Source organism: Aquarana catesbeiana, linkage group LG11 (assembly GCF_042186555.1).
Source record: "Aquarana catesbeiana isolate 2022-GZ linkage group LG11, ASM4218655v1, whole genome shotgun sequence".
Lineage (NCBI taxonomy): Eukaryota > Metazoa > Chordata > Amphibia > Anura > Ranidae > Aquarana > Aquarana catesbeiana.
Window position 1 is genome coordinate 262,517,308 of NC_133334.1, and position 23,805 is coordinate 262,541,112.

The 23,805-nt window shown below is 44.5% G+C and overlaps 1 protein-coding gene across 1 annotated transcript in view; it reads right to left on the minus strand.

Annotated features, from left to right (window-relative positions):
• The window catches only part of KCTD15 (potassium channel tetramerization domain containing 15), a 66,920-nt gene that overhangs the window by 25,247 nt on the left and 17,868 nt on the right, over positions 1-23,805 (minus strand). The window contains 1 exon segment of the mRNA XM_073605769.1: positions 7,860-8,004. Within this exon segment, the coding sequence (XP_073461870.1) occupies positions 7,860-8,004 (145 nt within the window).

Consider the following 23,805-nt stretch of genomic DNA (forward strand, 5'->3'; position numbering starts at 1 on the left):
TGCACAATCACTGGTGTTGACTGACTTTTTGAGTGCAACTCAACTTCACTTCGCTGTTGCTTTGGAAGATGACCATACAATACATGTAATTGTATATATTCACAAAATAAATCTCCAGAGCACTCCAATTCATTTTCTACAAAAACTTATAAAAGTGAAGCCTCCGTCCCCAAGTGCTGAAATATGTATAGTAAACTGGCACCGCCATCCGTGCATGTTTTTCAGATAACTTTTATTGCACAGATACAGGTTGTAATAAAACTTCAGTCCCTTAAAAAAGGGGTTGCTGGAGCTATCATTTGGGCACATATATTTCTTTAGATCAATGGATCTTAACCTTATTGAGACCAGGGCTTGGTAAATTCTTCCAAAACCTTCCATTCTCCAATAATAGAAAAGAAGTTCATACAAACACAATAAAAATGGGAAAATACATATTGAAAAAGTTAAAGGCTTTAGAGGCTGGGTGTCACAGTGGGGGGGATGGGGGTTCTGGAGGGAGTTAAGGGACTCTGCAGCAGACTTGGTGGACCTGTGGGGGAAATAGATTTTTGGAAGGAGCTGGGGGCAATTGTGGTGGATGGGGTCTCTCCAGGAGGCTTGGGGCTCTGCTGGGGCACTGTAAGAGGCTGTAGGGCCCCCGCGGGGGCTTGGGTACTCTGTTGGAGGTTTGAGGCACTATGGGGGGAACTGGAGGCTCTGCAGCAAGCTAGGGGGCACTGCAGGGTACTGTGTGACACTGTGAGAGGTTGGGGGGCATTGTAAGCTCTCAGGGGGTCTGGGGGCACTGTGGGAGGTTGAGGAGCACTGTGGCTCACTATGGATGCTGAGAGCTCAGGGGATTTGCAGCTGGCTGGAGGACCAGAAGGAGGGAGGCCACAGCCCATCGGTTGGAAACCACTGCTCTAGAAGATGTCCTATCATGATTGCAGTTGATGCACACAACCATGTGGCTAGCACCTCAGGGACTCCATTGGGACAACATTTTAGCAATAAACTGGTGGTCTTCTACCATTTATCAAAGGAAATATTTGTGAAATTTAGTTGTGAGGGTCTCATCACATTGCACCTACAGAATCAGCACTTGAGCGAGGTGCAGCTCACAGACTTAGTAGACCTGTGGGGGGGGATGAGGTTTATGGAGAGAGCTTGGGGAAATTGTGGGGATTGAGGTCTTTCTAGGAGGCTGGGAGCTTTGCAGGGACACTGTAAAAGGCTGTAGGGCCCTGCGGGGGCTGGGGTCCATGCTGGAAGTTTGGGGCACTATGGGGCAGGGGGGAGGAACTGGAGGAACTAAGTCCACTCACAGACTTAGTGGACCTGTGAGGGGATGAGGTTTATGGAGAGAGGTTGGGGAAATTGTGGGGATTGAGGTCTTTCTAGGAGGCTGGGAGCTTTGCAGGGGCATTGTAAAAGGCTGTAGGACCCTGCGGGGGCTGGGGTCCATGCTGGAAGTTTGGGGCACTATGGGGCAGGGGGAGGAACTGGAGGCTCTGCAGTAAACTAGAGGGCACTTCAGGGTACTGGGTGACACCGTGGGAGGTTTTGGGTCTGGAGGTGCTGTGGGAGGTTAAGGGGCACTGTGAATGCCAACGGCTCTCAGGGGGTCTGGGGGCACTGTGGGAGGTTGAGGAGCACTGTGGGTCACTATGGAAGCTGGGAGATTAGGGGATCTGCAGCTGGCTGGAGGACCAGAAGGAGGGAGATCACAGCCCATCAGTTGGGAGCTCTACAAGTCCTAACTTGATTGGATTGCAATTGATGCACACAACCACGTGGCTAGCACCTCAGGAATTCCATTGGGACAACATTTTAGCAATAAACAGGGAATCTTCTGCCATTGATCAAGGGAAATATTTGTGAAATTTAGTTGCGAGGGTCTCATCATATTGCACCTACAGAATCAGCACTTGAGTGAGGTGCAGCTCACATTTATTTCACACACAAAAATTAATATTTCATTTTTAGACAGATTTCCTATGTAATTGGTGGCTGGCAGAAGATCTGCAAAATACTATAGACTGCTATTAAAAAAAAAAGTGTCACTGAGCCATCAAGTTCCTGTATCACACCATTACCATCACATATGATTTAGGTATCAGCCTCCAAGGGCTACATCATGTATAAACAACAATTAGGAACTAATGCAAATTAAATTCCCAGGAATACATAGGTCCCTATCCTCCAAGGCCTGAAAGTTTAAGAGTGCGACACCTTATCTCATGTACATACAACAATTTCACACCCGTACTTGAAGTACTGCAAGACGTATAGACAGACCCCCACCCGCGTGCCCCCCACCCCTGTCGCCTTTGTGTCAGGCAGGCAGAAATTAACAGGGGCCTCAAATTGTTCCACACTAAATATTCCAAAACTTTTAACAACTTTCACAAGTGCCTCGGCGACACCAAACACAATTTCACCCGAAGGCGTCTTATTCCATTTGATTAAAGTAAGGTGAAAACTGATAAATATTCACAAGGCGGTCGCAATGACTGCTTTCGCATAAGACATGGCTTAGGAATCGGGGAGAAATTTGCCTGTGTTCTACACTCTCCTACGTGTTTGCTAATTAGAAAAATAACACAAACACTATATTTATCTTCCCAATACAATTCTGCATCCTACTCCTCCTGCAAGGAGTTCTTATATATCTTTTAAACTAATTTTGCTCAATACTACCATACACCATACCGTAGCAATGTACCTTATTGGCACATCAAGCTCAAACGAGGTATCTTTCAGCTGTATTGCAAAAGAAGAAAGCAATTCTGGTTAAGTGCTCTTTCTGCATGGCACTCCTAAATTCCCCACCTGCTGAGTTTTTAAAGGTAAAAACTAAGAGTTTTTTTGGTCAATCCCAATAAAACTCTTTTTATAAAAGTTGTTTTAAACTCAAGTGTGATGTGTTTTTTTTTTTTTTTTCATTATGTGTATAAAATCTTTATTCTCCCAAATAAACTGTGCATCTATGATGTTCAGTTTGCAAAGCATTGGGCTGTATAAGGAAGCCCAGCGCTGTCTGCATACCTCTTTGGCCTGTTTTCAAAGCCCACATTTAGTTAAAAAAATCAGCATGGGGGACATAACTTACTATTAATCTGATGTGTCCCTTGTGCTGTTTTCTCATGCATTCCTTGAAATCCTCATACCTCCCAACATTTTGAGATGGAACTGAGGGACACCTACTAGCAAACGTAGGTAGGCATAGGACACACCCCTGCCACACCCCTTTAAAGGAGAATTAACCAAAAAAAAAGGTTCATTAAACCCACAAGGGCTTTTTTTTACCACTACTATTCCTTTATATTGTCTTTTAAAATTTACAAATGCAGCCATTTAGAATTTGGATGAAAGGTTTAGTGCTGGGAAACGCTTTTAGAAAGATAACAAGTGCATTTTATATACCGCTATATAGATCACACCAAAATGAGGGCCAAATGATGGGGAAAGAGGGACAGAGGGACATTGCTCTATATCAGGGACAGTCCCCCGAAATCAGGGACAGTTAGGAGCTATGAAACCTCCTCCTCTGATGCCCCCTACCCCCACAATCTTCCAAGGCGGTGGAGGCTAATAGAGCTGAAGGAGCTGTGAGTACTCGTCAAGAGTGCCCCACTATGCCTGCACTTTACACCCACCTCCTCCATTCATAGAAGCCGTACTATAGCTTCTATGAATGAAACACGACCTAAGAATGGAGGAATTTTTAACCTGGACCCTACAACTTAATCTAATCTCTAAAACTGACACTAAGCACCCCACCCCACCTCAACACATATTTTGAACTTTAACCACTTAAGAGACTGAGATTTGTTGTTGTAAGTTAACAACATTTTTTTTTGCTAGAAAATTACTTAGAACCCCCAAACATTATATATATATTTTTTCTAACACCCTAGAGAATAAAATGGCGGTCGTTGCAATACTTTCTGTCACACCGTATTTGCGCAGCGATCTTACAAGCGCACTTTTTTGGAAACAATCCACTTTTTTGAATTAAAAAAAAGGCAACAGTAAAGTTAGCCTGATTTTTTTTTTTACATTGTGAAAGATAATGTTGCGCTGAGTAAATTGATACCCAACATGTCATGCTTCAATATTGCGTCCACTCGTGGAATGGCAACAAACTTTTACCCATAAAATTCTCCGTAGGCGACAGTTAAAAGATTCTACAGGTTGCATGTTTTGAGTTACAGAGGAGGTCTAGGGCTAGAATTATTGCTCTCGCTCTACCAATCGCGGCGATACCTCACCTGTGTGGTTTTAACACCGTTTTCATATGCGGGCACTACTCAGGTATGCATTCGATTCTGCAAGTGAGCTCGGCGGGACGGGGCGCGTTTAAAAAAAAAAAAAAATGTTCTTATTTATTTTACCTTTTATTTTTTATTTTTACACTGTTCTTTTTTTTTTTTTTTAATGTAAACATCCCTTGTAATAGAAAAAAAGCATGACAGGACCTCTTAAATATGAGATCTGGGGTCAAAAAGACCTCGGATCTCATAGTTATACTAAAATGCAATGAAAAAAAAAAAAATTTGTCATTTAAAAAAAAATAAATAAAAAAATGTCTCTTTTTGACGTTGCTTCCGCCCTGTAATGATATGGAGACGGGTGAGGGCCATCTCACTCATCTCCATACCAAGCAGGAGAGTGGACCCGATCGCTACCGATGGCTCCGGTAAGCGGCGGAGGGCACCGGAGCGTGGTGAGAGGGGGGCCGATCTCATGGCGAATCGGCCGCAAAGAGCACTTTTATCTTGAAGCGGACCGCTCGCTGAAGAAGAGGATACTGGGGTTATGGCAGCTAGCTGCTGCCATAACAACGATATTCCTCTTCAAAGTAGCAACGTAAAACTGCGGCGGGCGGTCCGTAAGTGGTTTTAACCCAATCTAAAAAAGATGGTATTCGCATAGGGCTTGACACACCCCTCCTTTCCAAAATACACATGTAACTACACTTGTTACCTGGAAAAGTAGTATCAGGCTAACTGTTGGCCTTAAGCTGACCTTAGCATGGAAAGTGATTGTAAACATAATTTTTTTTTAATTATTACAAACATACCTGCTGTGTGTAATGGTTTTGCAAAGAGCAGCCTAGATCCTCCTTTTCTGGGGTTCCCCGCTGGCCCCCCTGGCTCCTCCAACCTATTGAGTGCCCCCATAGCAAGCCGTTTGCTCTGGGGGCATTTCCTAAGCCACTCGATCCCGAGCCGCTCTGTGTGTCCATACACACAGCGTGGCCTCCTCCCTTGTCAATGGCCAATGTCTCCCGCTGCTGCCTCTATGTCCAGTGAGAGGAGAGAGAGAGCAGACAAAGCCGCTGCTCTCAGGCACAGCGCTGGATCAAGAGCGAGAGCAGATAAGTATTTTTAGGGGGGCTGTGGGAGATCCTGTGCACAGAAAGTTGTTTACCTTAATGCAGAGAATGTATTAAAGGGGTTGTAAAGGTAATTTTTTTATTGTTTAAAAATAACAAACATGTTATACTTACCTTCACTGTGCAGCTCGTTCTGCACAGAGTGGCCCCGAACCTGCTTTTCTGGGGTCCCTCGGCGGCTGTTTCAGCTCCTCCCCGCAAGAACTATCCACCTTAATGCGAGCTCCCTCGCATGGTGGTTAGTTCTTGCAGGCGCGCTCCCGTGATACAGCCAGCGGCTATAGCCGCTCACTGTATCACTCGGCCCCGCCCCCCGGCGCGCCGCGTCATCGGATGTGATTGACAGCAGCGCGAGCCAATGGCTGTGCTGCTTTCAATCCATCCACTGCAGCCAATCAGCGGCCAGGCTGAGCTGCAATAGAGATGACGGGAACGAGCAGCGAAGATTCGAGGTGTCAGGTAAGTAAACCGGGGGGGCTGGGGGCGGCGGTATTGTCAAAAGTTTTTTCACCTTAATGCATATAATGCATTAAGGTGAAAAATTTTTTACCTTTACAACCCCTTTAAGGTAAAAAGACCTTACAACCACTTTGATCTGAACACTAAAACCTGAACTCCAGGCTAACAGCTACTGTACATACTCTATACCAAAATTTGTGTAATTCACTTTATAACTCAGACTCTCCTGTCAGACAGCACAAACAGGTCCTGGACCTCTTATGCCGCGTACACACGAACGGACTTTTCGACCGGCGTGGTCCGACGGACTATCCATCGGACTTTCGGCGGATTTCCAACAGACTTTCCCAACGAACGGACTTGCGTACACACGATCACACCAAAGTCCGACGGATTCGTACGTGATGACGTACGACCGGACTAAAATAAGGAGGTTGATAGCCAGTAGCTGCCCTAGCGTCGGATTTTGTCCGTCAGACTAGCATACAAACGAGCGGACTGGGTCCGGCGGAGTTCCAACGCAAAGATTTGAAACATATTCCAAATCTAAAGTCCCTCAGATTTTCGACCGAAAAAGTCCGCTGCAGGTCTGATGAAGCCCACACACGGTCGAATAGTCCGCCGGACCAGTCCGGTCGAAAAGTCCGCTCGTGTGTACGCGGCATTAGACAACACAACAGTTTATCAATGCAGTATAGTTTTGGACCCCAACACCACCATCACCACCACCAGTGGCATCATGCTGATGGTAATCTCTGCATTCTCTGATGAAAGTGCTGGTGCATGGAGGGGAAAAAGCATGTTTTTTTATTTTTTTTTTAACTTGAAGTACAGCTGTACATGTCCACAGGCTGACTAAAATGAAGTATATCCACCATCGGTAAAACTTCAGGATTAGTTTTCTCATCTCTACTAGGTGCCCAGAAGCCAATACATAAAAAATATTGTTTGCTACTTTCACAGCACTAGACTAGTGTTCAGTCAATCAGAGCTTTCACAACACAAACATATCTCTTGAAGCTGAAACAACAAAACTTATACTACATGGCCAAGAGTTTGTGGACTCCCTGATCATCACACCTCTATGAGCTTGATGTACATCCAATTCCAAAACCATGGGCATTTAATATTGGTTGCCTTTGCAGCTATAATGGCCTTCACTCTTCTGGGATGGCTTCCTGCAAAGTTTTAGAGTTGTATTAGAGTACTAGGCAGATTCGCCCATAACTACTCACAAGATGAAGGGGCACAATTTTCCAAAATGTCTCTGCATGCCATGGTACTCTTCATTGGAAACACCCGTATGCAATTGTTTAGAGGGCTTACTTTTGGTGTGATGGTCAGGTGACCACAAATTTCTGGCCATTCAGTAAGCTACTACGACTTATTTCAAAATGCAACTCAGAGTGTAAGAACTGAAATTACAAACCATCTTTTTGCTATGTGGCAAGCTTGCAGAGGTTGCTGTGAGTGGCTCAACATTTACCTATAAAGTGTCCGGGAGTCAAAAAAAACCTGGAGGCTCTAGGATGCACAACTTCGAGAAGAAACAGAACATCACACTATTGGCTGCCCACTGGGAAGTGTGAAAGGTGGGAGTGCTTCCAACTTTCCTTTACAAACTCAAAGTTTTAGCAACCAATAAGCAACTGGTGGCTTTGCCATAAGTACACGTTTGTATTCACTGGGTAGTTACCAATTCCACTATATATTAAGCGACTTTAGCTGTAAAACTCAAATGACCAACAAAAGATTTTCAGGGCTTAAAGTGGTTGTAAACCTTAGATACTTAGTGCTCTGGATTGAGACAAGTACACACTAAAGAGGGATATGCTTTATTCATATTTCAGGTCTGAGGTTTACAACCAGTTTAAACCTTTTTTTTGGTATTTGTATAATAAGAACCAAGCCTGATTTTGCTATGTTATAGAACAATGGAGAAACGAAGCGCATTTTATAGAGTAATGAAAGCATATTTGCTCTTGGTATGTCAGTGTGAAATACTGGCTCTCGTTACCTTAAAATCTTCCGGAAGCAGCAGCTTAGAGGTCCGTAGGAAGCTTAAGATATAGCGGAAAATCTCCCCATCCCGATCAATGAAGTAGTGCTGTTTTAAACTGTCCAACACGATGGGTTCTGTACCATTAAATAGACGACTTATTCTAAAAAAAAAAAAAAGAAAGAAAAATGATTATGTGGGAATCATAGCTCTACACAAGTGCTGTATATTTGTATAGCCCCCTTTGGGGCCGTCTTTAATATTGATTGGACCCTGGGCAAACATTTTCTTGGGCCCCCCCTCCATGCAATTTTGCTCTCCACCTGCCTGCACATCATTGACTGCGGTGGTGAGAGGACCCATTGATAGACAGAAAACTCCAAGGGATCCTAGAACTCCTGGGATCAGTGGCTGTGCTGGGGAGAGGGGAGTGTGTGATCAATGGCAATGCTGATTTTCTTACCGACTACCAATATAAAGAGGAGTTTCAACACTGGCCACCAATGCAATAGGGGTTTCCACCTATGTAAGGAGGGGGACCTTCACACTGGCCACTAGTGTGAATAAAAGGATTGTACACCAAGCCCCAATGTAATGAGAAGATTTACACTGGCCACCTATGTAAAGGGGGATTTACACTGACCACCAATGTAATAGGAGCATTCACAGTAACCACCAATGTAAGGAGGGATTTACACTGACCACTAATGTAATAGGAGCATTCACGGTAACCACCAATGTAAAGGGGGATTTACACTGACCACTAATGTAATAGAAGCATTCACAGTAACCACCAATGTAAGGAGGGATTTACACTGACCACTAATGTAATAGGAGCATTTACAGTAACCACCAATGTAAAGGGGATTTACACTGACCACTAATCTAATGGGAGCATTCACAGTATCCACCAATGTAAGGAGGGATTTACACTGACCACTAATGTAAGGGGGAACCTTCATACTGACCACTAGTGTGAATGAAAGGATTGTACACCAAGCACCAATGTAATGAGAAGATTTACACTGACCACCAATGTAACTGAGTCATTTAGCCTGCGTTCACATTTGTGTCTGTGTCGGGAACGCATGCAAAATCGATTTCCTGACACCACAGAAACACCACCCCTTTAGCAGATATACAGCAGCGCCATTAATAGTTAATGACACCCTCACACATCTGCTGACATGTGCTGTGCAACCGTATGACCTTGAAAAAGTGTTAGGGACTTTCTTCCTGCATTTCTAGAGTATAGAGCAGCCCATTGAAATAATTGGGATGCCGTACACGCGCCCCACATCTTTATCCACCCTGTCAATATAACTTTGCATCCTAAAACCCCTGCTAACTTCTGCACCCCAAACCTCCCCCACCCTCTCCACTCCAACCCTCCACCCCTTTAACTCTACCTGCCCTCTCTGCTCATCTTTGTACCCACCTTCCTTTCCTCTATACATCCCCTCCTTGCTCACCTGTGCACCCACCCTTGCTCACTTGTGCAGCATTTAGCAGAGGTGATGGTGGATATGACCTCAGTGGGGCATGATATACATATGAATACTGCCTCTATTTACATATGAATGCGGCCAGCCCTCGGGTATTTACATATGAATGCAGCTGCTATTTACATATCAATGCCGGTTATTTACATGTAAACACAGGGTCTGCAGGTGAGTCATCTGTACACAACAATAGGGCAGAGTTGGGCAGCATTAGTAGCAGCACTTCACACTGAGATATTGGGACACAGCACAGGACTAAAACTTCAAGGGACAAGGGAATTTAAACCGGGATAGTTGGCAAGTATGAGGCAGCTGCTTTGGGCTCCACAATAATGATAAGGCCCAAGGCAGCTGCCCCTTTTGCCCTGCCTTAAAGATGGCCCTGCGCCCACTTCCCCCTTGACTGATTATATACACATTGGCAAATTTTGTAAGACAAAGACAGTTTTTTTTGTATCTCATTCATTGATATATTTAAATCATTTAAATCATGCTGATTGATTAATCTGAAGCAAAACCCCAGAAAAACAGCGAAATACATGGAACTCTTAAGGTGTCAGCATACCAAGACATTTTGGACAATTTCAAGCTCCCAACTTTGTGGGAACAGTTTGGGGATGGCCCCTTCCTGTTCCAACATGACTGATCACCAGGGCACAAAGCAAGGTCCATAAAGGACATGGATGAGCGAGTTTGGGGTGGAGGAACTTGACTGGCCTGCACAGAGTCCTGACCTCAACCCGATAGAACACCTTTGGGATGAATTAGAGCGCCTGACCTCACAAATGCGCTTCTGGAAGAATGGTCAAAAATTCCCATAGACACACTCCTAAACCTTGTGGACGGCCTTCCCAGTAGAGTTGAAGCTGTTATAGACTGCAAAGGGTCAGCCAACTCAATATTGAGCCCTATGGACTAAGACTGGGATGCCATTAAAGTTCATGAGCGTGTAAAGGCAGGTGTCCCAATAACTTTTGACAATATAGTGTAGTTCGAAGGTGCGGTCCTTTAATGTGTTGGGATACTAACGCATATATAGTGCAGCATTTATTTACTTTTTCAAGACAAGCAAGCTTTAAAGAGGTTGTAAACCCTCAAGGTTTTTCACCTTAATGTATTCTATGCATTAAGGCAGTGGTCATCAACTCCTGTCCTCACGGCCGACTCACAGGCCAGGTTTGTAAGATAACTGAAATACATCACAGGTGATATCATTTGCTGCTCAGTGATTGCCGTATTCTAGTCTGCATCTCCCCAAGGTAATACATAAAACCTGGCCTGTTAGTGGGCCCTGAGGACAGGGTTGATGACCACTGCATTAAAGGATCACTAAAGATAATAAAAAAAATAAAAAATAACAAACATGTTATACTTACCTCCACTATGCAGCTCGTTTTGCACAGAGTGACCCCCCGATCCTGGTCTTCTGGGGTCCCTCGGCGGCTGTCTCGGCCCCCCCCCCCCCCGCAAGGACTCAACACCTTCATACGAGCTCCCTTGCATGGTGTTGAGTGCTTGCGGGCGTGCTACCGTGATACAGCCGGCAGCCATAGCCGCTCACTGTATCACTCGCACCCGCCCCCCGGCGCGCCGCGTCATTGGATGTGATTGACAGCAGCGCGAGCCAATGGCTGCGCTGCTTTCAATCCATCCACTGTAACCAATCAACGGCCAGGCTGAGCGGCGAAGAGGATGTCGGGGGCGAGCGCGGGACTTTCGAGGGGTCAGGTAAGTAAAATGGGGGGGCCTGGGGGGGGGGGCAGTATTGTCAGATTTTTTTTCACCTTAATGCATAGAATGCATTAAGGTGAAAACACTTTTACCTTTACAACCCCTTTAAGGTGAGAAACCTCCTGTGATGCAGCAGCCCCCCTTTTACTTACCTGAACCCGGTCTACGGGGATGAGCACGCCAGCTCCAGCCGGTGTCTCGGGTCCTGATCGGATAGATTGATAGCAGCGCAGCCATTGGCTCCCGTCTATCAAATCCAATGACGCAGGAGCCGGGGGGGGGGGGGTGGGCGGGGCTGAGTGCTGCTGTCTGTGACAACAGACGCAGCAGCAGGACACGGGAGCGCGCCTGAACGCGTGGGGTATAGGTGGGGAAAATTAACTGGTGGGTTAGCACTCAGGCCCCCCCTCTCTCTCCCCCCCATATTATACTTGTCTACGTCTGATATAACCATTTGTAGGGAGCTCCACCTACCCCAATCTATTGTGTGTATTGCGCCCGAACGAGTGCTCCCAGGGAGAACGGCTCTCCAACGGGGCACTCGAGAAGAGGAGGAGCCAGGAGCGCCGCTGAGGGACCCCAGAATAAAGGTGGATAAAGCACCTGGACCTGATGGCATCCACCCACGGATCCTAAAAGAATTGAGCTCTGTAATTTCAAAGCCATTGTATCTAATTTTTAGGGACTCATTAATGATGGGAATAGTACCACTGGATTGGCGCAGGGACAATGTGGGGCCTATATTTAAAAAGGGATCAAAGTCTTTACCAAGTAACTATAGACCTGTTAGTTTAACTTCTATAGTCGGGAAGATACTGGAGCGTTTAATAAAAGACCACATAGACGAGTTCTTGCTGGACAAAAACATTTTAAGCAACAGACAGCATGGATTCATGAAAGACAGAAGTTGTCAGACAAACCTGATTTCTTTTTATGAAGAGGTAAGTAAAACCTTGGACAGAGGGGTGACTGTGGACGTGGTATACTTGGATTTTGCAAAAGCGTTCGATACAGTTCCGCACACACGGCTCATGTGTAAGTTAAAGTCTACAGGCCTGGAAATATTAGTTTGTAAATGGATAGAAAACTGTTTAAAAGACAAAATTCAGAGAGTAGTGGTTAATGATTCTTACTCTGAATGGTCTAAGGTTATCAGTGGTGTACCCCAAGGTTCAGTGCTGGGACCCTTACTCTTTAATATCTTTATAAATGATATTGGGTCTGGGATCAAAAGTAACATTTCTGTCTTTGCAGATGACACCAAACTATGCAGTGGAATAACGTCCTTACAGGATGTCTCCAATTTACAAGCCGACCTCAATGCACTGTCCAATTGGGCGTCTATGTGGCAGATGAGGTTTAATGTTGAGAAATGTAAAGTTATGCACTTGGGGGCTAAGAATATGCATGCATCATACATGCTAGGGGGAGTACAACTGGGGGAATCTGTAGTGGAGAAGGATCTGGGGGTTTTGGTAGATCATAAGCTCAATAATAACATGCAATGCCAAGCTGCCGTTTCCAAAGCAAGCAAAGTCCTTTCTTGTATTAAGAGATGTATGGACTCTAGAGAGAGAGAGAGATATCATTTTGCCCCTGTTCAAATCATTAGTAAGACCTCATCTGGAATATGCAGTTCAGTTTTGGGCACCAGCTCTCAAAAAGGATATCGGGGAACTGGAGAAAGTGCAGAGAAGGGCAACCAAACTGATAAGAGGCATGGAGGAGCTCAGCTATGAGGAAAGATTAGAGGAACTGAATTTGTTCACTCTTGAGAAGAGGAGAATAAGGGGGGATATGATCAACATGTTCAAATATATAAGGGGTCCATATAGTGAACTTGGTGTTGAGTTGTTCACTTTACGGTCAACACAGAGGACAAGGGGGCACTCTTTACGACTGGAGAAAAAGAGATTTCATCTCCAAATACGGAAAGGTTTCTTCACAGTAAGAGCTGTGAAAATGTGGAATAGACTCCCTCCAGAGGTGGTTCTGGCCAGCTCGGTAGATTGCTTTAAGAAAGGCCTGGATACTTTCCTAAAAGTACAGAATATAACTGCGTAATGACATTTATAGGTAAAGTTGATCCAGGGAAAATCCGATTGCCTCTTGGGGGATCAGGAAGGAATTTTTTCCCCTGCTGTAGCAAATTGGAGCATGCTCTGCTGGGGTTTTTTGCCTTCCTCTGGATCAACTGTGGGTATAGTATTGGGTATATTGGATTGTACGATTTTTTTTTTTTTTTTATGGTTGAACTGGATGGACTTGTGTCTTTTTTCAACCTAACTATGTAACTATGTAAGGATCGGGGGCCACTCTGTGCAAAACCAACTGCACAGAAGGAGGTAAGTATGACATGTTTGTTAAAAAAAAAAAATAAAAAAAAAATAAACCTTCACATATCCTTTAATAATGTGATTCGGTGATTCTGCCATAATCTTTTCAGGTTCATATAAGGAGTGAATTTTAATGATGGGACCACTTTAAACCGTTTCCCATGCTGCACTGGCGGCGTAGTATTAGAAAAAAAAAAAAGTAAAATCGATTCTGATTCACAATGTTCCAAACACTCCATCATCGAGTCACACATGTGACAGAATTTCTGTAACATAATGGGTCTGTCGTGTGCGAGTCCTGCCCTGGATTTAATACAAGGCCCCCCAATGAGAAGGCGATTATTTACGGGTCAGTTCCTTGTGTCCCAGATGTTCTCTATAGATCAGTAAATTATGGTGGAGATCTCTTGTGTCGGCATCCATGAGGGTATATTTTACATTCTGCCTGCCCGGCTGTATTGGGGGGGGGCGGGGGGGGGCACGCTTAGTTATCCTAATAAAGTGATAAAATCTCCAGTTTGTAAAGATGATTCTGGCACTGAATGCAGAGGTCCTCCCCTCCTCCTCCCATCTCGTGTGCAGCTTCTTCCCAACCAGATCTGCACATGGTACAGCTGTAGCACTAGGTCAATAGCCCGCGGCTCTGAATCTCATTGGGCCCTCGGCGATAGGCTGCTCTTGTTCTATAGCATTCTGGGAGCAGAGATTGAAGTATTCATCATAGAAAACCTACTATGGGATTCGCAAGGACAGGCCAGCTCCATTACATCTTTTTTTTTTTTTTTTTTTTATTTCATGTGCGTGTTTATGAATAGCGCAAGGCCTGCTTATGAAGACTGTGGAAATAATTGCTTCCGGTTTTCATGCAGTTTGTCTGATTTTTTATTTTTTATTTTTTGCTCTGAAATTGCGCCTGGTTTGCTTGCAATTTCTAAAAGTCTGACACGGGAAGTGGTGATGTCAAAGTGAAGAGTAACATAAAAGGTGTTAAAAACTTGCAAATGATAAAATGTATAAAAGCCACCCATGGAGGGAGTTGCTTTTTTCTTGAAATGAAAGAGTTGGGGCCCATTCACACCAGAAACTGCACGTAGCGTAGCGTTTTTGACTGCATGTTTGTATGCATTTGTAGTGCGCTTTACTGCGTTTGCGTTGCATTTTTCTATACGTTTTTTTGGGCTTGCCTTTCTTGGCTTAACCACTAGTATACAAGAAAAAGAACCGCCGCTCCAGGTGTATGGAGATAAGGCTGATGGGTTTTACTTCCTCTTTTTTCCCCTGCAAACTAAAAGCATAATGGGCTACTTACCTGCAAACGAATCCTGCGCTGTCCCCGCTGGATGCCGCATCCATCTTCACCCCTCTTCCTTCCGGGCCGCAGACTCCGGCTCTGTGACTGGCCGGAGTCACGTGACGTCACTCCCGCACGCACGGAGGGCCGTTTCTTTATAGCGCATGCGCCGATGACATCATCGATGCACTACAACGTAAATATCTCCGGTACCTATAGGTGAGGCTTATTTTAGGCATACCTATAGGTACAACTTCCGCAGTAAGGGTATACAACCACTTTAAGTGTGTGGGGCCGCATTTACAGTGTTAAAGTGGTTGTAAACCCTTCCATATACCCAGTGAAGTGACTGACCTCAGGTAATACACAGAGATGAAACAAATCCTCCTACGTAAGCTGTACCTGTTTATCTGCAGTCTTTTCTACATCCATTCAAAGTGCTTAATTTATAAAGCTTATCTGAAAGTTAAGAAAAAAAAGGGAAAGAAAACTGAAATTACACTCTGCAGAGCCCAGTGAGGAGAGATCTGAGAGTTGATTGGATGGAAGAGACACACCCCCTTCACACAGCACACAGGAACAGAGCTGAGGTTGTCAATCAGCTCCCCTGTCACCTTTTTTCTCTCGGTGTCAGGAAAACTTGTCAGAAGTGACCCATGCTGATAGCAGAGGAATGAGGCAGAAGATTTAATGACACTTAGCCTGCAATGTCCTCACCTGAAGCCAATCTGTCCCTCGGCTCCGGGTGGAGGCATCTTCGGTAAGGGAATCAGGAAGTGAAGCCTTGCGGATCAGTTGTGTACGATCACAACCCAGAGCTCTGTGTTGAGAATCGACACATACACATAGGCACACATTCACTCCTTGTTCGCCCTAGACGTTAACCCCTTCCCAGCCAGTGTCATTAGTACAGTGACAGTGTTTATTATTAGCACTGATCAATGTATTAGTGTCACTGGTGATGTCAGTAGCAGTTAGTCAGATCCCACCCCAGCGTCAGTGTTGGATTTCCCGCCACACTGTCGCAGTCCCATTATAAGTTGTTGATTACCGCCATTAGTAGTATAAAAGAAGAAAAAATCCAGTATATATACCATAGTTTGTAGATGCTATAACTTTCACGCAAACCAATCAATATACACTAACTGAGATTTATTTTTATTTTTTTTTATCAAAGACATGTAGCAAAATACAATCAGACCAAAATTTATTGAAGAAATTTGATTTTTTTTAATTTTTTTTTTTTATTGGATATGTTTTGAAACCTAAAGTAAAAAATCTTGTTTTTTTTTTTTTCAAAATTTTCAGTCTTTTTTTCGTTTATATCGCAACAAATAAAAAAAAAACCCAGTGGTGATCAAATACTACCAAAAAAAAAAATCTCTATTTGAGTGAAAAAAAAAATAATATAAATTTAGTTTTGGGTACAGCACTGCATGATGCTCATGCAATTACTATCATAATAACTTATAATAATAAATGATTATTATTTAAAGTAGCGTAGTGCAGAATAGCAAAAAATGTACCTGGTCATGAAGGGGGTGAAGTTTTCTGGAGGTCAAGTGGTCAAAGCGCTTCCATTCCGATAATAGAGTATGCCAAATGGATAGCAGTGTAATTGCTAAATAAATTTCAAGTTAAAAGAATGGTCGGAAAATCTTTAAAAATTGCCAAAATCTATCAAATAGATTTCCTTGCCTTATTGACACGACGGAAGGAATTGCCCAGAGCAGCTTCTTAATAGGCAAAACTGTCAGAAATCAATATCTCCCATTAGAAAAAAAAAAAGAAAATATCAATTTTCACTTATTAGAAGTAGACCCCAGGATGGGGAGACAGTTCCATCCTGCAATCCATTTTTTATAAATTCTTATTGCTCTTCCAACCAGAACCTTATTGCTGTCTCCTATCTGAGGAGTCTGAGAATACAGAGTTTGAATATTTAGAGGATCAAAAGTATAAACCAGAGACTTAGCGATAATAAAGGGATTTTTTTAAAACTAACAAACATGTTATACTTACCTGCTCTGTGCAGTGCTTTTGCACCTCTTCTTGGGTTCCTCGTTGGTGCTCCTGGCCCCTCCCTCCTGCCCAGTTCCCCCCCCCAGAGCAAGCAGCTTGCAATGGGGGCTCCCAGGAAGGCTCGCCCCCGAGCAGCGGCTCTGCGTGTCGATTCACACACAGAGCCCTGCCCCCGCTCTCTCCTTATTGGCTCACTGGCTGTGATTAATCTTGAGCCTTTGGAACCACTTTAATGCCCCGTACACACGAGCGGAATTTCCGTCGGAAAAATCTTGGATGGTTTTTTCCGACGGAATTCCGCTCAAGCTTGGCTTGCATACACACGGGTCACACAAAAGTTCTCTGACCTTTAGACCGTCAAGAATGCGGTGACGTACAACACTACGACGAGCCGAGAAAATGAAGTTCAATGCTTCCGAGAATGCGTCGAATTGTTTCCGAGCATGCGTGGGTTTTTGCGCGTCGGAATTGCATACAGACGAACGGAATTTCCATCAAGAGCTTTTTCCTTCGGAAAAATAGAGAACCTGCTCTCAATCTTTTGCTGGCGGAAATTCAGACAGAAAAAGTTGGATGGAGCGTACACCACGGTCGGAATATAATATATATATACATAATAGTTTACTATTATATAAAAGCCTCAATATGACCCCCTATTCCCCCCCCCCACACACACACACAGCCATACCTCCCAACATTTTTATATGGGAATGAGGGACACCTACTAGCACAAGTATGTAGGCATAAGACACACCCCCTGCCACGCCCCTTAAAGGAGAATTAACTTTAAAAAAAAGAAGATTAGTTAAATCCACAGGGGGCTTTTTTTACCACTACTATTCCTTTATATTGTTTTTTTTTTACATTTTACTAATGCAGCAATTTAGGATTTGGATGAAAGGTTTAGCACTTGGAAACACTTTTTGAAAGATAAATAGTGTATTTTATATACAACTATATGGATCAGATCAAAATGAGGGACAAATGGGAAAGAAAGAGGGACTCCAAATCAGGGACAGTCCCTCGAAATCAAGTGCTGTGACATCCATTGATAACTTCCTCCAGGCCCATAACCGAAGGTCCGTACCTCAGTATGGACCTGCGGCTGTAGGAATAGTCTGCAGAGGCCTCTGCATTGCACCTGCAATACACTGATTATGGTTGCAATGCTTTGCAGGCTTCAATGCAAAAGAATGAATAAATGGACATTTTTCTTGGGTTTCACTATACTAAAATATCAAAGTTGGCTTTTCATTGAACCATCTCCCAGTTCACAATGTGGTGGCCTCTCAGGGTCCGGGCGACAATTGCAGCCTCTTAGGACTGGCAACCCCTGCAGTCAGAGCCGGTGCTACCACTAGGCAAGCTAGGCAGCCGCCTAGGGCGCACTGCTACCTAGGGCACCCGGCCACTGATGTTCCTTCTCTCTTCCCTCCGCAGCAAGCAACTAAGTTTCAGCACCAGCAGGCAGCTGGCGCTCCGTTTGAACATAATGTCAGAGGTGCAGCGGTGGAGGACTGTGTCTGTGTCCCGACTCCCGAATGAATGGAAGCAAGCAAACATTCATCGATGGGCACTGGTGAAGCTGCATTGATGGGCGCTGGTGAGACTGCATTGATGGGTGCTGGGGAGGCTGCATTTGATGGGCGCTGGTGAGGCTGTATTGATGGGCGCTGGTGAGGCTGCATTGATGGGCGCTGGTGAGGCTGCATTGATGGGCGCTGGGGAGGCTGCATTTGATGGGTGCTGGTGAGGCTGCATTGATGGGCGCTGGTGAGGCTGCATTGATGGGCGCTGGTAGGCTGCATTTGATGGGCGCTGGTAGGCTGCATTAATGGGCACTGGGGAGGCTGCATTTGATGGGCACTGGTGAGGCTGAAATTTGATGGGCGCTGGTGAGGCTGAAATTTGATGAGCGCTGGTGGGCTGCATTCTATGGGCGCTTCATTAAAAAGGTGGGGTATACATGGGCTGGGCAAAGGGGGTGGAGTCAGGGGTGGAGCCAGGGGGGCGGCATAATGAGGTTTCGCCCAGGGTATCAAAAATCCTTGCACCAGCCCTGCCTGCAGTATACTGCACCTATGCGGGCACTGGCCATACAGAACAATGGGCTTCCTGTCTACCTGCAGAGTATGCAATGATCTACCTGTAGTGCAGAGGTCTGCGGCTCCTGAGAACCCATGAATGTTATTGGGAAGGCCTCGGCAGCCTCGAGTGGGAGACAGCTGAGTCTATATCTTATACGTTTATATAAAATTCAGCCACTGCCCAGAGTTCCATCAGCAGATAAACAGAAAGTAGTGGTTTTCCTGCACTGAAAATTGGGTTTTGGGTTCTGGTTACTACTACAGCAACACAGACTCTTTGGGGTTGATTTAATAAAGGCAACTAGACTGTGCACTTTGTTTGCAAAGTGCAGTTGCTCCAGAGCTTAGTAAATGAGGTAAGGCTTCACTTTGCAAAGAGTACCCAATCAGGTGCAAGGAAAATAAAAAAAAAAAAGCATTTTAGCTTGCACATGATTGGATGATGGAAGTCAGTAGAGCTTCTGCTCATTTACTAAGCTCTGGACCAACTGCACTTTGCAAAGTGCACAGTCTATTTGCCTTTAGTAAATCTTTATGTTCATCCTTTGAGATTTTGCACTTTAGGCTAGCGGGTTAGAAATATTTACCTACACCACCGGTAGAGTTCCGCATCTCAAATGTCCAAACCTCCCCCACCACCTTACATACTGGAGCGAGAAAACTGACTGGCAGCCGCAGACCTGGCCTGGTAAAAATCTAATTTTTCATACTTTTTCTAATATATGTCTTCCTTAAATTAATATTTAACTCAAGAAAGAGGCAAGCAAGGGAGTCCGGGGGAGGAATAATTACCTCTTTGGAGCAGAAATGCCTGAAGGACTTTGTACAGAAGACAAGATTTTAAAGGCTGGGGGACGTCAGTAGTTGCAAACTTTCAAAATACAGCATCGAGCTTTTATAATAAAAGACAGAAGCTGCTCATTATGGGATGCCTGATAAAAGGTGACACCCTAAATACGAAAACTCCGACAAGAGGACAGCTAACACTTCGACATTTAAAGGGGCAGTAACCTTTAAAGCCAGCTTTTGTTAATCGGACCTGGTATAGAGAACGACGTATTCACAGCTGTTAGCATATTCATTTTATTCTAAAAGTTTGATTCGGGTTTTTAAATCTGCAGCTTTGATTGAAAAAAAAAAAACAAAAAACCTGGTGACCCTAAAAAAGATCTTTGTTTAGGCAATTTCTGTATAGCATGGCGACGCTCTGTCCCCGCTTTCTGATCGTGCTCCTGCGCTGTTATGCCGCGTACACACGACCGTTTTTTCCGGCAAAATAAACTCTGGCGGTTTTGCCAACGGAGTTCCGCAGAAACGGACTTGCCTACACACGATCACACCAAAGTCCGATCGTTTAGAACTCGATGACGTAGGACGGGACTAGAAAAAGGAAGGTCAAGTAGCCAATAGCTGCCCTTGCGTCGTTTTTGGTCCGTCGGAACAGCATACAGACGAACGGTTTTCCCGATAAGAATTGATTCTGTCGGAAAGATTTAAAACGTGTTCTATTTCTGGGTCGGTCAGAATTTTCGAAAGGAAAAGTCCGATGAGACCCGCACACGATCGGAATAGCCGATGGAATGATTCCATCTGACCTTTTCTGCCGGAAAGTCCGGTCGTGTGTACGTGGCATAAGCCTGTCAAATGGGCTTCAAATGGAGAATACGGGTGCTCATTCTTACACACACATTGCATGGGTATCTTCCACTGTTGTCACTTACATAGCATAGGTGTGTGCACCCCACAGCTCAAACACACATGGCCTTTCTCTGCAGCCTCAACTGCACAGGGCAGTGAATGAATGGGAAGTGCTCTGCGCTGAGCGGCTTCCTGTTCATTCACAAACTGAAGCATAGTAAATGCTGTCTACTATGCTTCGGTTATGAATGGACACAGTGAGCGAGTGTGTTCATTTAGAAAAAGGAAGAGGTCAGTAAATGACATACGGTAAAACCTTGGTTTGAGAGCGTTTTGCAACACAAGCAAAATTTTTAAATAAAATTAGACTTGATATACAAGCGATGACTTGATACACAAGTAGTGTCAGGTCACAACTGGGTATAAAAGAGAAGAGAGGCGCCTCTAAGTGTAGTAATATGGTTACATTCAGGGCTTTTTTTCTCAAACAATAGGTGCAGGGACTCAACCACGACCCCACAAAACCCCTTCCCCCGCGCACACACCCTTCAAATTGCATCAAATAGTGGGTGTGGTCATATTTCACAAACAGTAGGAGGGTCTTAAAGGGGCATTAAATATCAGGATTGCATTGCAGAGTTCATGGGGGTTACACACAGAGTGCAGAGCTGTCACTTGTAAATACAGAAACCAGACTTCTGTGTTTACAAGTGATTGTGGTGAGCAGGCACCAAAGGGTCTGAGCCAGAGGTGGTAGAACTGAGTTCCTCCAAGTTCCCCCTGAAAAAAAGCCCTGGTTACATTTAATGAAGGTACAACATTTAGCAACATATTGCTACACTGATGCCGCGTACACACGACTGGACATTCCAGCAGAAAAGGTCCGATGGAATCATTCCGTCGGACAGTCCGATCATGTGTCGGCTTCATCGGACTTTTTCTTTTCTAAAATTCTGACGGACCCAGAAATAGAACATGTTTCAAATCTTTCCGACGGAATCAGTTCCTATCGGGAAAACCGTTCGTCTGTATGCTATTCCGACGGACCAAAAACAACGCAAGGGCAGCCTTTTGGCTACTGGCTATTGAACTGGTGTGATCGTGTGTAGGCAAGTCTGTTTCAGCGGAACTCCGTCGGAACTCCGTCCAAAAGACGGTCAGACTTCATTCCGACGGAAAGTCCGGTTGTGTGTACGCGGCATAAGAGGCGCCTCTCTTCTCTTTTATACTCTGGAGCTCCTGCTGGATTTTGCTTCTAATCCCCTTGTGGAGGCTTCCATGTGTGGATGGACATTTTATGGTTACACAACCTGGTCACCTGGTCACATTGCTATAATCTTTTTATATGGAGTATAAACTGAAGGATTTATGAATAAATGGTTGTGGAACAAATCATCTGAATTTCCATTATTTCTTATGGGGAAATTTGCTTTGATATACAAGTGCTTTGGATTACAAGCATGTTTCTGGAACGAACTATGCTTGCAATCCAAGGTTTTACTGTATTTACGAGCCCTTTCCCCTCTCCATCCTGAAACATCCCCCACAGCAGCCGGATAAGAGGAGGGGAGCCAGCAGCACTGTGGGGCGGGGGAACAACAAGGGGGGAGGAGACTGGGCAGTAAGGTGAATCGGCACCACACAGTGTGATTAGGGTGTGCCCGGGCACACCTGGCACACCCCATGCGCACGCCTATGTCAGGGAGTATATGTAGACAGAAATTTGCTAGAAGAGCCTGGAGGAGATATGCAGCACTGAGATGGGGAAAAAAAGTGAAAAAATGTTTTATAGAAAAAAAAAAAAACAACCACATGGCCTTTGTTTATGGTACACAGTGTTTTAGCAAACTAAGGGGGTTGATTTACTAAAGGCAAATAGACTTTGCACTTTGAAAAGCCGTTGCTCCAAAGCTTAGTAAATGAGGCAAAGATTCACTTTGCAAAGAATACCCAATCAGGTGCAAAGGAAATAGAAAAAAACAGCAATTTTGCTTGCACATGATTGGATGATGGAAGTCAGCAGAGCTGCTGCTCATTTACTAAGCTCTGGGGCAACTGCTCTTGCAAAGTGCAGTTTATTTGCCTTTAGTAAATCAACCCCTAAAGGTCATCCACTTAGGGTTAAGATCTACTTTTTAGGAACAGACTGTTCAAGCAGGAAATTCCGTGTCAATGACCACATTGCCAGTGCCTATGGGCTTTTGTAATTACACATTACCCCCTCAGCATTTCACACACTATATCTAACGATGAAAGTATGGTGATTTTTACACCATAGGTCCACTTTATGGCTCACACCTGCACCCTAATGACAGCCAACCCCAAGCCATTAACCTTTGGAATCATGTTTGTCAGCAAAGACCTTTTTATTCCCCTACACCTTCCGCATAAAAAACAATAATCCCGGCTTTTTATTGTAAGTGAATTGTAAATCTGCATCTCTTAGTAAAGCAAGATGTTTTCAAGCATACAAGGTATCATGAGTCCTCCCAGGGAGGTTGTAACGCTCTATCAAGCTTAATTACAGGTCAAAGTTATGAACACAGTACCTGTAATTAGAAGCGGATCATCAATTAAAGCAGAAAACTGGTTTCTGCCCCTCCCTCCAGAGCGTGCAGGAACGTTTCCTGCCCTTGTTTAGGTTGGTGACAGGGATGACACTTAGATACATTCACAGCAATAATAAGAATTCGATTTGGCAGAGTCAAGGAAACAACTAAAACCTGTTGGTGTTGCCTACAATAACAAGGCAGATCTTGGTAATTTCCTAGTGTGCAAGAGAAAAGGAAGACTTCTGATTTGGTTGTGTTGGCAAACATACTTCCTTTGACAAATTTTAAGTAATAAAATGTAAACGGCACACTTATGGGCGAAGGTTGGTGGACTCCTGACCATCGCACCTGTACGAGCATGATGAACATTCCCTTCCAAAACCATGGCCATAAATATGGAGTTGCCCCCTCCCTCTACGGCCAATATTATGGAGTTGCTCCTCTTTTTTTTAGTTATAACATCCTCCACTTTTTTTGGGAAGACGATACACAAGAGTATGGAGGGTGTATGTGCCCATTTGTGAGGTCAGGTACTGATGTTGGATGAGAAGACTTGGCTCACAATCAGTTCAGGGTCTTCCCCAAACTGTTACCACAGGGTTGGAAGAGAAAAATTGTCTACAATGTCCTTGTATGGAGTAGTCTGAGCAGGACCCTTCACTGGAGACACCAAAAATTTTGGAGGGGGGTCCACACGCAGATAGCATACCGCCCAACATTTTGAGATGGGAATGAGGGACACCTACTAGCAAATGTATGAAGGCATAGGACACGCCAAGGAGAATTCATCGAAAAAAAAGGTTAA